This window comes from Lissotriton vulgaris, chromosome 2_2 (assembly GCF_964263255.1).
Source record: "Lissotriton vulgaris chromosome 2_2, aLisVul1.2, whole genome shotgun sequence".
Classification (NCBI taxonomy): domain Eukaryota; kingdom Metazoa; phylum Chordata; class Amphibia; order Caudata; family Salamandridae; genus Lissotriton; species Lissotriton vulgaris.
In genome coordinates this window covers 316,519,406-316,534,963 of record NC_141688.1, presented here as the reverse complement: position 1 = coordinate 316,534,963, position 15,558 = coordinate 316,519,406, and the positions used below count along the sequence as shown (strand labels likewise).

Genomic DNA, 15,558 nt, shown 5'->3' with positions numbered 1-15,558 from the left:
AAATTCAAACTGACAAGTTGGCGAGACATGTTAAAAGGGAGGACTGTGGAATTTTAGTTTGCGATCTGAACATCATCTGCGCCAGCTTGTCACCTATGTACTACACGCACGGCAGCCATTTTAGATATCATGGTCTCCCTGTCCACGATCGATCGCCAGCGCGCCCCTCTGACCCAGCAAACATCCTCCGCGCACCCTGGCTCCCCCTCCCTCCTCCTTATGAGCATGACCCTTCTGCATGACCCTGTCCTTGGGAGTCACGCCAGCGCCTGACCAACACCTCCTCTCCTCCCATGAATGCCCCGCTGTTGATAAACCTCCCCTCTGCGCTGGATTGTTCACGCGGCATGAATACCACTCCATTGATGGCCCCTCACCCCGTGTCCGACTGTCCACACAGGTCCGAGGCCACTGCGTAAGCCGGGAGATATCATTTACTGCCCCTTATTGTATGAGGTCGCTCTCCTTCAAAGGACCCTCTATTGATCCAGGCCTCCCCACCCCCTGTGATATGATCAGGCGCACACATCCTAAGACTCGACGGAACACTCAGCTGCGTGATGACCCCCTCCTCTTATCAGCAGGTTGAGGACCTCTATTGTGAAGGTATATGGGGGTGGGATTAACACGAGGATTACGGGGATGTCTTTTTCTTGCTTTACAAAGTTCTTATTGTAATAAAAGAAGGTCACATGCCATAAACTAGTGTATAAGAGGCCAGGCCTCCGAGAGGCTGTTAGAGCACCTCGAGACGATACCTTGTTGTCTGATCTGATGTGTTCTGCTCCGTCGGAATAAACTTCTGTTTCCTGCCTTCTGGTCTCCGGCGCCTGCCTCATTGCTTGGTAAACTTGAATGGTACAAGGGCGGTTAGCGCCGGGCAAATCTTGAGAAAGGTCCTAGCCCTACCTTTTTCCACACTGGCACCTCACCTCAGGGTTACTGTAGTTGTGTTAGCGCATCTCTGTATCTCTACAATCATTTCAAAAGGAGTGCTGCCTGCCACTCCCGACGGATAGGGAAGTCTCTGCACTTTCTGACAAGGCAGCTATAACTTTTACTGAGACAATGAGTGAGTGATGTAATTGGGTGCGAACCAACGACATTCTGGTTCTAGCAGATGTTTCTTGAGCCGAAAGCGGGTCCCAGGCTGGTCCCAGTGCCGGGTTTTAAGTGGGCTGGGTCCCTCTGGATCTCAGACTCAGTAGTAATTAAAAAGGGACGGTGAAACGATTCCAATCAGACCCTATATTCATGCCCCTGACCTTTCTAGCAAAAGCACTGATCAATTTTCTAATAGTTATTGCAAAAATCATTAGGAAAATCCATGGCAGCGATTTAGTTTCTGTTACATTTCACACTGTTGACACTCAGGGAATGCAAGGTTAAATAAGGTATTTCCAGGGTGTTGTCTTTCTGTATTTCTTTTCGTGTGGCATGTTACTCTTCTATAGTGTATACTTTGAACTGAGTCGCCTCCAGGGCCCTATTACACATAGGGCACACTTTCAATGTTAGTGCCACAGCGCATCTTAAACAAGCATTTACAATGCAATAGGTCTCGCGTTATTAAAGTTTGAACTATTGGCATTGTAAATGACTATGCCTTTTATTCATTTTCATCGGTGCGTAAACAAGCACTTTGTACTTATAGTCCATCCTTATGAGAAGCAAGGCTGGCAGTCTCTTTTACTGCCAGCCTTGCTCATTGTAAGCAAGGACTGTACGTTCAAAGTGCGTGTTTATACACCGATTGCAGGTTTTAAAAACATATGAATAAAAGGCATTGTCATTTACAATGCCAATAGCTCAAACTTTAATAATGCGAGACCTATTGCATTGTAAATGCTTGTTTGTTTTGTATTTTAGCCCATATTGTTAGGTATTTATATTTACTGGTATTACCCCTGTTGCTTCTGTCATTACCTATTCTTCAATTGTTGACCGTTTTTGTTGTGCTCACTACTGTGCTGTTGTTGACTGTGTTTTTACTGCGCTGCCTTTTCCCGTCCCTCAGCCCTTTCCTCCTCCCGGACAGCACCTACCAGGGCTACTTATTGAGGCCGCTGCCCGGCTGTCGTACCAAAGGCAAACCTGTGTTCACCCAGAATCCTACAGATACTCTACCGCAAAATTCCGTACCCTGGACCCCAGACGCCACTACTGCTGCTTCACAGCACCATGCACCACAGAGGGACCCTTCACCTGCATCCACTCTCGATTCACCTACACCCCAGTACGAACTAGAACTACATCAACCAGCGCAATGCCTGTCATTGATGCCAACAAACCCCCAAAACAACTCAGCTGCCTCGTGATCAACGCCAGATCACTCTGTAACACGCCCCCAAAGTCTGGGACACCATCTCACCCTCGTGCTCGACATGACCTTTAGTATGGACATCTGGCTCACCCCCACAGAGGCCCCTGACATCACCACAACAACTCCCAGTGGCTACAAGATGAAATACCATGACTGCACCAACAGACATAGAGGTGGCATTGCTATCGTACACAAGGAATCAATAACCTGCACCATCGCATACGACGACACCACGCTGATCGTGAGACACGTGAACTTCCATCTCCGAGCAGATGCCAATACCACCATCAAAGCCACCCATGCATACAGACCGCTAGGACCACGAACCGGCCTCAGCGACGCCATAGCTAAAGTCGTCAACCCGCTCTCAATCTAATCCAAATACTCTGTCTTTCTAGGAGACCGCACCTTCCACCTAGATGACCCCACCGATATCCACTCGACCGACCTCTTGGAAAGATTGAATAATATCAGCCTCAAACAAGTGGTCACTAACCCCACACACAAAACAGGACACACGCTGGACCCATTTTATGTCTCGCAACAGAATCAGATACAGCGACTCCTCGTAACTCAGCTGGTAGGACCACTACATTGTACACTTCACCCTCACTGGTATTCCACGCACCACCCTCAACTGACAAGGCACCCCTCTAATCCAGCTAGATAAAGGTCATTCAGCATCAATGGACCAACGCCCTCAGCACCGCACAGCCCAATGTTGCCACCAACCTGGACCAAGCAGAGAACCTCAAAGCCTAGATCACCAGCATCGCCAACCAAGTCGCTTCCACCAAACCAGCAAAAACGCACAGACCAACTAAACAAGCCAGCTGATACAAGTTGGAACTCACACATCATAGCGCAAGTGCAAAAAACTGTAAAGAAAATGGTGCACCAGCAGAAACCACATCACCGAGCCTCCTACAAAACAGCCTTCAATGACTATCACCACCAACTCCACAAAAGAGAAGGCTCTTTCCCACTAGACCGAGACCAGCGCCAACCGAAACAAGGAACTCTTAACCTTCATCAGAGTGTTTGTCAGCCACTGAAAACTTGATCCCCTCCATACAGGAACTCTCAACACCCTCGCCGACCACTTCCACAACAAGATAACAACCATTTATATAAACTTCAAGCTGCAACTCTCCGACCACTTCAGCAACCCTTTGACCACAACCACCATCCACCAGCTCACCGTATGGGAACAACTTAGCACACTCATCAGAATCACTCTCTGAGCTCCCACCGACCCATACCCCCATCGATTCTTCAACCTCAGAAGTGACTAGATCAGCCACCAGCTCACCACCATCCTCAATGCCTCTATAACCACAGCCACCTTTTTCGACACTTTGAAACATGCAGAGGTTAGACCACTCCTTAAGAAAATCTTCAGCAGAACCCAGCGAGCTCCAGAAATCCCATCCCATCTCCCTGCTACTCTTCCCAGCCAAAAGTCCTGTAGAAGGCCTGTAGAAGGCCATCTGCCTCCTAATAACCGAACACCTGGAGAGAAACAACCTGCTGGACCTGTCCCAATCAGGTTTCAGAGACGAACACAACACCGAGACAGCCCTTCACGACACGAGGAGCATCTGCCCCTCTTATTCTCCTGGATCTCCCCGCAGCTTTCGATACAGTCTCCCATCACACGCTCATCGATCGACTACTTCAAATGGGAATCACAAACGAAGCACTTGGATGGATGGCAGCCTTCCTCCCACGACTCACCCAGAGAATCCTCCTCCCTCCAGCTCGCAACCCAAGCACGCCCTCAGCAGCATACCCCAAGGTTCATCCTTCAGTCCAATCCTCTTCAACATTTACATGACACCATTGGTAAGCATTGTCAGAACGCACAACATCAACATAATCTCCTATGCTGATGATAAAAAACTCATCCTCGCTCTAAGTGGACCCCACCTCAACTAAGAACAACTTCACAACTGTATGAAGAACGTTGCGGCATGGATAATTGACAACTGCTTGAAACTCAACATGGGCAAAACGGAAGATCTGACCTTCGGCAGACGCACCACCCTCTGGAATGACTTCTGGTGGCTTGCAGACACGGACCAAGCCCCACTCCGAAAGACCACAGCCGCAACCTCCGCATCATACTGGAGAGTGAACTCTCCATTAAATTTTAAGTCAGCGCCATTTCCTCAGCCTGCTTCTACAGGACCTGCATGCTCTGCAAAGTCTGGAGATGGCTCTCCATCAGCACCAGGAACACTGTCACGCAAGCTCTCATCACCAACCAACTAGACTACGGCAACACACTCTATGCAGGCACAACCACCAAACTCATGCAAAGTCTCCAGTCAATCCAGAAATAGCAACCAGACTGATCCTCAACCTGCCTAAGAAAACACACATCACCCAGCACCTGCAGGACCTCCACTGGCTCCCTGTCCAGAAGAGATGCCACTTCAAGCGTCTGACCACCACATACAAAACCCTCCATGACCAAGCACCTGCCTACATGAACCAAGGGCTGTACTTCCATCGACCAAACAGGAATTGCTGCACCACACACCTCACCCTCACACAGACACACCGTATCCGCCGCTGCCGCTCTGGAGGACACTCCCGTCTCTCTCATCTCGCCGCCAACGCCCCCCCTTCACCACCGCACCTTTGCCGACCTACTTCAGGAAGGGACTCGAGACCTGGCTCTTCAACTGATACCTGCAGCCCAGCTCCTGGATACCCTCCGGGTGATTAGCCACTCTATACAACTACGACTTGATTGACCGATTGGTCATTTGTTCCACTGTGGTTGTAAAGTGGAATTCTGTTGAACAATGAAGTACACCAAAGTTTCTGGCAGAAATGTTAAAGGGTGTCTGAGGGAAATAGTTGTATTTGGTGATGAAGGTGCATGCAGATGAAGAGGGAAAGTATAAAACTTTCATTTGGTATAGTTCAACATAAAGCCATCCACTGACAAATGGCATAAGACAGTTTGATACTTATTTGATGTTTGAGTTTGGAGGACAGAGGGTTGTGGGACATACTATAGAGAAGGCACACAAACTATATGGCTGAGATACCCGCCACCCCCTCTCAACACAATCCCCAAGGATGGGAAACCGGAAACAGTTCTGAACTTTTGGAAGACGGGAGGGAGTGACCCTCCCGGCCGTATTTATTAAAATATGAAACAAAATTAAAACATTAAAATAACAGTTTCATATTATGTACAATTTCATTACCACATTGCGATGTTTTGGCTAACCTTAACATATTCTCTAATACAAAGGTTCTCCTAGCCGAACTAACATCCTACAAAACATTTACCTTGAAATTTTGAAATTGTACATCCTAACGTTTAAGGGCCAACGGCAAGGTCGTAACCGGTGTCAAGATCCCTAAACCAGAAATATCCCCCTCACTTGTGAGGGGCGACCGCACAGAGGAGTACCTCGAGTGCAACTACCAATTTCCCTTGACTTGACGGGGGCCCCAATAAACTCGACGCCACTTAAAGGTCGTCCGAGGACTCGTGTGAGGTATCTAGAAGGTAGCGTAGACCCCCCCCCAAACCCCACACAACTTACCACATCTGCCGTCGCAGATGACCTGGCCCCGGGAAATTCTCCAGGAGGGGGCTGTAGCCCCTCCTACCCAGGAAGGGGCCTTGACCGCCTTTCCTTTCCTTTCGGCGGCCCATCCTTAGAAGGGACCGCCTACCCCGTTGAGGGGCCAATGGCCACCTCCCTCGAGCGCTCCCATCCGTAATGGGTGACGCCCACTCATAGGGATCTTCCAATTAGTGCTCACCGATCATGACCTTACCGCCCGACCAAAATAAATACGACAGTTCTAAACTAAATGACTAATTTACTAAAAAACAGTAAAAACAACACTTTATTAATAACATGCTACTGATCAACACTAGAGCAGGATAACTTTATTTGCAAAATATACCACAAATTGACCCTTCTTTATTGCATATTCCAAGTTATCACGATAATAATCCGAACCTGTAAACAAAATTAGAGTTACCACATCAAACTTTATTCAAAACCACTTGCTGTCCTCAGGGGCTGGTGGGTGGGTCAAAATTGGCTCTTCGTTCCGTCTCGAGCTCACGTGCAGCGAGGTGGTGCAGCTTCAGAGCACAGGAACAAGAGGATGCTTCCTTGGCTTGTTGCTCCTTTTATCCGTCTTCAGGGCGGGCGTAAACCCGCCCCGGCCTGCCCCGAGGGCGTGGCCGGCCGCGTCAGTGTCTAGGCCAGCCCACTCTAGGGCGGGAAAAAGGCGCGCCCCGGCTACGCCACTTCGGGCATACCAGCCGAGACTCGCCTCCCGCCCAAGATGGCTTCCCGGGGGGATCGTGGTACTCCACCATACGTTCGGGGGGACCGAATGGTCGCCCCTTTCCATATGGCTGAGATACCCGCCACCCCCTCTCAACACAATCCCCAAGGATGGGAAACCGGAAACAGTTCTGAACTTTTGGAAGACGGGAGGGAGTGACCCTCCCGGCCGTATTTATTAAAATATGAAACAAAATTAAAACATTAAAATAACAGTTTCATATTATGTACAATTTCATTACCACATTGCGATGTTTTGGCTAACCTTAACATATTCTCTAATACAAAGGTTCTCCTAGCCGAACTAACATCCTACAAAACATTTACCTTGAAATTTTGAAATTGTACATCCTAACGTTTAAGGGCCAACGGCAAGGTCGTAACCGGTGTCAAGATCCCTAAACCAGAAATATCCCCCTCACTTGTGAGGGGCGACCGCACAGAGGAGTACCTCGAGTGCAACTACCAATTTCCCTTGACTTGACGGGGGCCCCAATAAACTCGACGCCACTTAAAGGTCGTCCGAGGACTCGTGTGAGGTATCTAGAAGGTAGCGTAGACCCCCCCCCAAACCCCACACAACTTACCACATCTGCCGTCGCAGATGACCTGGCCCCGGGAAATTCTCCAGGAGGGGGCTGTAGCCCCTCCTACCCAGGAAGGGGCCTTGACCGCCTTTCCTTTCCTTTCGGCGGCCCATCCTTAGAAGGGACCGCCTACCCCGTTGAGGGGCCAATGGCCACCTCCCTCGAGCGCTCCCATCCGTAATGGGTGACGCCCACTCATAGGGATCTTCCAATTAGTGCTCACCGATCATGACCTTACCGCCACAGGCCGGATAGTTGACCGGCTATCCGGACCCCCCACAAAACTCCTACCTAAAGGTCATGTCTTCAAGTCTTTAGCCAAGCCATCAAGTCTCCTATGAGTAACTCGTTCCCCACCCGGGACAAGTGAACCCCATCCCCCAAATACATACTGTCACCAGTAATACAACCATGCGAAATCGAATGCAGTGTATTGGAACGGAACAATCTACTCACTTTGTTATTGATTTTTCTTACTGAATGATTCAGAGCAGAAACAGAAATAGCCCCCCGCCATACTTTTCGTGGGATCATATGGGACCATGCAATCGTGCACCCTGGAACTCTCCTCGCCAACCAACTTACAGTGGAAAGCATCGCCTCAAGAAGAAGTCGTCTACCAGTGGTGACCAAATCATTGCCCCCAAGATGTACTATGACTATAGACGGCGGTGACCTCGTCCGCCCTAGCAAACCCTCGAAAAATGATTGAAACTGGTCAATACAGAGTCCGCCCCTTCCGTAGAAGGACACCCTGTACCCGTATTCCCCAGCCACGTGAATCATATCACCTGCTTTGAATACGTCCGCGGCACGCCTCACGTATGAGTGGCCCACGACCCACACCTCCTCTTTCACAGCCGGTGATGTCTGACCGCTGGCCCGGTGTTGGGTCGACTGCATAGTCCGCCCCGCCTCGTAGGCTTGCGCAACTGAAACCAAACAAAAACAAGAAGCGTGAGTACATCATGACAGCTTCACAACATGTGCAACCGCACATACCTCTTATAACAATTGGAGGACCAACGCCCCACACGTTTAACTTGTTCGACATTCAGACCCCTGGCTGTAGCCTCTGTAGCAGCCCCTATCCGAAAGGAATGGGTCCCAAACTCGCCCGGGTTCAAGCCCGCAGCAGTAATCGACATCGCAAGCACCCGCTGAAACTGAAACCTCGTCAGTGGGGTGGTGTCAGCGTGTCTCAACAAGGTCCCCCCCCATAGTGCCACCCTTTGTGCTAAATATTCCTCTACACAACTCACCGGGCACATGGAGGACCCGGGGATCCTTTGCATTATTATGCAGTCACCCATCGCACCCTGATCGGTCTTGGACCTGACGAACGAGACAGTCATTGTCTCCCCCCTGATCTGAACGTGCTCTTGGCACAGTCCCCCCATCACGTCCTGCTTGTTCCTCGCCACTAATTCGCTTACCCGCATAGCCCCATGGAATGCCAGCGTAAAAGCGGCTCGGAATAACACTGTTTCATACTGGGATGAACATATTGCAGGGAGTCTAGATAATAACAGGGCCAACCTATCCAGACCTATCGGGCGCCTTTCATCTACTCTGCGACCCTCAAGGCGTTGCCACCCACGTAGCGCTTTTTGCACAACGAAAGACGCTGTCGGGTCCTGGATCCCATGAGCCCTAGCCACAAAGGAAATGGCGGCCCGATGCCTCTGGGCCGTCGCCACTGATTTGCCTGCCTGCCGTAACGACAGCAGGAATTTCACTACCAACTCCTCCTGGCCCCAAAGCTCCCCTCTAGCCGCCCCCAAAAAGGCCCAATAGGAACGGAACGCCCCTTCATATGCCTTCCTCGTCCTGGGTGCTAAACTCTCTCCCACGAGGTTCTGTAATTCGGGGCACCGAGAGACCAGAGAGCTTCGGGAAAGGGTGCTGCCACCGGGTCCGCTGTGGGCCGAAAACCCCAGAAGGCCTGCATACGAAAACGAGAAAGGGCATCAGCCGCCTGGTTCATCACCCCTGGGACATGTCTTGCCTTAAATAGTACATTCAATTGCATACACAATAACACAATTTCCTTGAGCAATCTCAGAACCCATTTGCATCGTGCTGCCTGGCTATTGATACACTCAACAACGGTCATGTTATCAGACCAGAATACCACAGAGTGATCTCTGAACCCCTCAGGCCAAGTTCTCAGGGCCACCAGAATGGGAAAAAGTTATAGGAAAGCAATGTTACTTGTCAGACCACTATCATGCCACCATGACGGCCATCTTTGTGCCGACCACTGAGTGCCGAATATGGCACCAAAACCAATGCTCCCTGCCGAATCTGTCCACAGCCCCAGCTCCTCAGAGGACACGGCCGGTTTGTTCCAGACAATTCGACCATTGAAATCCGCCAGAAATGCCAACCAAATGCGCATGTCCTGGCGAACCTCTGCCGAGAGCCTTGTGCGATGATGACCCTCCTTCAGGCCGACCATGGCTTGAGCGATCGAGCGAGAAAAGGGGCGGGCCATCGGTATAACTCTTAGGGCAAAATTCAACTGCCCCACCAATTGTTGCAATTGATGTAGCTTAACCTTAGACTCACTTATACACATTTGCAGGGATGCCCTGAACCTTAACACTTTGTCACCTGGTAAACGAAAACAACCTTCCTCGGAATCGAGCTCGATCCCCAGAAACTCGAGGCAAGTCGAGGGACCCACAGTCTTACCTGGTGCCAATGGCACGCCAAACTGATTCATCAAGACACAAAATGCATTCAAAGCCTGTCCACATTCCGGATCCCCGGCTGCCCCCAGAAACAAAAAGTCATCGAGATAATGCATAACATGATGAAACCCCGTCCTCTTTGTGAAGACCCATTGCAGGAAGCAACTGAACTTTTCGAAATAGGCACACGATATAGAGCACCCCATCGGCATACACCTATCCATGTAATAGTGACCCTGAAACATGAAACCAAGGAGACGCTGATCGTCTGGATGTACCGGGAGCAACCGGAACGCTGACTCGATATCAGATTTTGCCATCAGCGCACCGGGCCCCAGGCGATTCAATATGGCTACGGCCTCATCGAAGGATGCGTACCGCACCGAACACACTTCCGGGTCTATCGCATCGTTCACGGAAAGACCACGTGGGGCTGATAAATTATGTATCAGCCGAAACTCACCCGGGTCCTTCTTGGGGACCACCCCTAAAGGGGAACAAACAAAGTTAGCAACTGGTGGCACATTAAATGGACCGGCGACTCGACCTCGAGCCACCTCCTTCCCGATCTTTTCCTGTACCACGGTCGTATGCTGTAAGACCGATATCTGGTTTTTACATTTTGCTATACCCTGAAAATCCCCTACTGGGATGCGGAAACCATATGAAAATCCGCCCCGCAACACCCCAGCGGAAGCGTGATCCGGGTATTCGCTGAGCCAGGGAATCATTGCCATGGTATCAATCGGAGTAGGTAAAGGCGCCCCTCGGACTATGTCAGACCTGTTTGGCGCCTCCTCTACCCCCGTTATCACCCGTTTTGGCTCTGCACATGGACTCAGGATGGGATGATTGCCCACACCCCCCACATTCGTGCCTAAATTTGCATGACCCCTGGGGCCTAGTACATTTCCCCCTGTTAAAGTTCCAACACACCCCCCTTTTACCTGTGTTGCCGATTGGCCTCGAGTGATTGTCGTTACTCGTACCTGATCGAAAGGGCGTCCCCGCATATTGGCGGGAGGATTCGCCAACGTTACTCCCTACCAATGGCACCTTCAACATACCAGAGTCCTCCATTTTGGACCAGGACACAGAATCATAACAATCCCAAGTTAAGTTTTTATCATGCTCTTTCGCTTTTCTGAAAATATTATCATAACAAAACCAATGGTTGCCCTCGTGAGATACTGAATACCCCATGATCCGTGACTGATAAATCGGCAATTCGGACAGCAATTCGGGCCTACGTTCCCCCAAGATGGATGTAAAAACCCCCCATGCCTTGCCCCAATTACCAATGTTTTCATTTACCTTAAAGGCGGCCATCTTTACGCGCCAAACACTCGGATGCATGAGCTCCTTTTGGCTCTTAACATGCTCCATCTCATAATGATCGGTAAGCAACGAGAAGATGTTTATATACTCCCCTGCCCATATCTTCTCTTTGATAGCCAGAGGGACATGTTGACCCAACTTTTCCCTTCGAGAGGGTGCCGACTCATCCCTCGCAATCGGCAATGGCCGCTTACCTGAACCGGAAGCTGTATCTGCGACTGGACCTGACCCAGGTGGTTTTCCTACTGCCGCATCCGGCGGTGGAGCCTTCGTCGCTTCCCTTGTTTCCCGCAGTTGCTTCATCAAAACCTGCGCGTCGTCAGCCGTGGCGCCCTTGCTACCTTTACCCAACCACGCTGCTAGTTGTGCTGCCAGCTCGGGCGGCATATCCTCCCCGGATACGGGGGTGACCACCACGGGAATCGGATTCCCTTCCTCCGGCACAGGGGTGGGTGCCTCGAGTGGAGTACAGGGAACCGGGACGTCCCCCCCAGCTGCTCCCCTTCTGGGCCTCTTGCCTTTTCCTCCTGGAGCTGCTCCTGCCAGAGGACGTTTCGGCCCCCCTTCCTCGTCTTTCTCCGCCATTCGCTTCTTTAGGTCGGTCACCTCTTTCATGAGAACACGCAGCATCTGGTCGGTAGTCATTCGCTTTCCCGCCTTCTTAGGCATTCTCCGACAGAGTATCTGCAAAACAAACAAGAAAGATTACAACGCTCAAAATTGGCTCTTCGTTCCGTCTCGAGCTCACGTGCAGCGAGGTGGTGCAGCTTCAGAGCACAGGAACAAGAGGATGCTTCCTTGGCTTGTTGCTCCTTTTATCCGTCTTCAGGGCGGGCGTAAACCCGCCCCGGCCTGCCCCGAGGGCGTGGCCGGCCGCGTCAGTGTCTAGGCCAGCCCACTCTAGGGCGGGAAAAAGGCGCGCCCCGGCTACGCCACTTCGGGCATACCAGCCGAGACTCGCCTCCCGCCCAAGATGGCTTCCCGGGGGGATCGTGGTACTCCACCATACGTTCGGGGGGACCGAATGGTCGCCCCTTTCCAAAAGAGGAGGTGATATTGGAACCTTGGGACCTGGTAGTCAGCATGCAGAGTCGAACTAAGACGGAGTGAGGCAGTAGAGCCTCCCGAATGGAAGAGCTGCCACTAAAGCATAATATCAAGCACAGAAAGTGAGACTCTGACCGAGAGGAAGATACTCTGAAGTAAAAAAAAAATAGACCTAAACCTGCATGTTCAGCACAGCAAGCTGTAAACTCTGATAAACAGATCGACCATCAGAACTTTGAAAGATCTAGGATCATTCCAGAAATGTGTGCACTTGCAGGAGATACAGAAACACATGGACAGAGGTAGGCAGAAAAGACTTGGGGACTGCTAACCTACCAACATTCCAAATTGTACTTACCAAGTTAATGCAACTGCTGTTACAGAATCAAAAGTGAAGTTTTCAATTTATAATATTGTGCATAAAATTGTAACACTAGTCTCTAATGTGGCATCCACCAGAGATGTGTCCTAGTTTCATCTGGACAGTGCCTACATCACCTTATGAGTGACATCAAAATAGTCCTAGCTGGGACCATAGGCCTCTACTGCCCAAGCACTATCTTTGCTATGCAGCACCAAACAAGGTCATGGCAGAACAAGAATCCCTGACAGGTGTTAGCTTCCCTGGCCTTTAACAAGCTTCCTCTCTGTCAGTCCTCCACTTTCACCATATCCAATCAGAAGCCTTCTCTTTCTAGGTTCTTCTTCACTTCACATCACCAACTTCTCTCCGTCCGAACTGTGGTCTTTATGTACTTCATTAATATTAAAAGCCGGCTTCTGCTGAGCTCTGCTTACCTAAGGCTTACCTCGGTCCTGCTCTGTATGTTGCTTGATTTGTTTTGCGCTATGCTACAATAATTTAACCTCTACTTGTTTCTTAAACTCATTGGCACCCTTCATGAGGTCCTGCACAATATGAAACAAGTAAATACTTACACCAATCAATCATAGCATTAATTTGCTGCATGCAAGTTGGCCTTCTTTAAAAATCAGATGTTGCACCACAAGTTGAAAAAAAAGTATTTCTCTGTAAGCAAAGGGTAGCTTTGTACCTGCCATTAAATCTATGTTCTCTGTTTTTTTTTCAGGTGATTGTTCATTTTATCTGCGCAGTTGGTTGATGACACCTATGCACATCCCCCAGACACCTGCTGAGTTACGCTACAACATGGCGCACTCCGATACCCACAGCATGATGGAACAGGCCTTTGGATCGATACGTGCTCGCTTCCGCTGCCTAGACGGCTCCAAGGGCACTCTCCAGTACTCTCCCGAAAAGTCCAGTAACATCATTCTGGCCTGCTGTGTCCTTCATAATATCGCCTTAGAGCATGATCTTGGAGTGTTGTGTGCACCGACGTCCATAAGTGCAGAGCAGCAGCAGCCGGAAGAAGATTTCGAGCATCTGGATGCACTGGATGTGAAGGCTGAGCGGACCCGCCAGAAACTTGTCCTCACTCACTTCAGTGGGGAGTGTGATGGCCTTACAAGGAAATGAGGGCGCAGCACACCAAGGGCACTTCAGTGGGGAGTGTGATGGCCTTACAAGGAAATGAGGGCGCAGCACATCAAGGTACACTTCAGCATGGGGAATGTGGATGCCAAACAGATGTGAGGACACCTCACAACCATGCAGCAGTGCTATACACAGGCCTATACATCTGGTACATAACAGCATAAAATACATTATTTAATGCTGTATTTTTGGCCCTGAACATAGCTGGGGCCAAGATTGTGTTACATTGGTTTTAAACAGTTCTTTAGGCAGTAGGAAGACCTCATTCAAAGTCAATATCGTATCCCTCCCATGCTGTAGTTTTTGTCATTATTTGAAATAAATCATATTCTTTTAAGTCTGACATTCTCGTGGTCATTGCAATTAATATTTTGTTAATCACATTCTCATGCCTTGTTCTATAGTCCCTTTTCTATTGTTTAAATTCAGTTCATAAGATTGCTTCTTTCTAGCAAAAGTGTTAGTTCTCGGGAAGCAGCGTGGCTCGTCTATGATATCCGCTCAAGTTCATCTGTGTCGCTCTCACTATCGGTTGCTCATCTTTGTTACAGGTGTCCCCATTTTTTGGGGGTTGTAAATTCTCTCTGGATATTGATCTTATGATCAGTTAGATGTGTGTTCTTGATCGGGTTGAGAGTGGATTTTCTACTACAAATGAAGCCAATACTGTAATTCCATCAAAAATCGTTTATTTCAAGGATCAGTCCATAAAATAAATACACCCATTCTATTAACATTTTATGATGCTAATCATATACCATTAAGATTAGTGAGGGTGAATACTTTAAGGTGATATAAAAAAATGCAATGATTGCATAGACCTTGTGTAGGAGGCTGGCGTAGTATATGGTGCACACTTATTTAAGTGGAGCACCTTGCATTAATCCGACAACCCGTATGGTGATTTAAGTGCTCTCGACAACCTTAGAAAGCTCTCTAAGTGGTAGCTGTGGATAGCAGCCTTTAGGCTTAGTCCAGAAGGTGTGTAAAGCAGCTTGTTTTACCAGTACTAATCATATAGTGTAGGTTAAATAAAAAAGAACCACGCAGTGTAGTTATAAAAATATGTATTTATAATAAGCACTCACTAACACATTGCAATATCTCCTCCCCGGAGATATGATCACAATACTTCAGTAATTGAACACATAAGTAGCACAAATGCACAGTGGTCTCCAGGGGGAGACCAAACCATATACTAATAAAGTGGAATGCGAACCTTGACCAAAGTCAAGACTGGACCGAGAAGACTTAAAAGAGCCAGGGACCCCAAGTTAAGTACCCAGGAACCCCCAGGCCATGTGCAGAGTGGAAACACCTCTGCGTACTCAATACAAGTCAATGGGAAAGTTGTGGTTGCAGTTTTGAAGAAGGACCCTTCTCAGAAGAAACTCAGTGAAAGATGGAATGTTGGAGTTTCACTCCACCTGTGGATACACCAGGAACCAGGATACCTACATCAGGGAAGCCGGATGCATAGGTGCAAAGTGACGTTGGTAACCACCGTAGACCACAATGGAGGACTTCAGAAAAGATGCCACTGGCGAATAAGGTGAAAGAGTCCGGTGGAATCCAAGGTTGGATTCAGGAAGAGAAGTAAGTATGGCACTCAGGAGTGACCCGGAGGCACGGAAGACTAATGCCCACTGATGTTGAAAGATGCAGGAGAGTTGACTGTGACTGCAGATGTGCAGCCCAGGCAACGCGGTGGAAGACC

At 49.3% G+C, this 15,558-nt stretch overlaps 1 protein-coding gene across 1 annotated transcript in view; it reads left to right on the top strand.

Annotated features, from left to right (window-relative positions):
* HARBI1 (harbinger transposase derived 1) overlaps positions 1-14,184 on the top strand; it is a 33,982-nt gene extending 19,798 nt beyond the window's left edge. Inside the window, exon 3 of the mRNA XM_086959656.1 lies at positions 13,414-14,184. Coding sequence (XP_086815782.1) covers positions 13,414-13,823 — 410 coding nt within the window. The 3' untranslated portion in view covers positions 13,824-14,184. The remainder of the gene's footprint in view (positions 1-13,413) is intronic.
* The last annotated feature ends 1,374 nt before the right edge of the window (positions 14,185-15,558 follow it).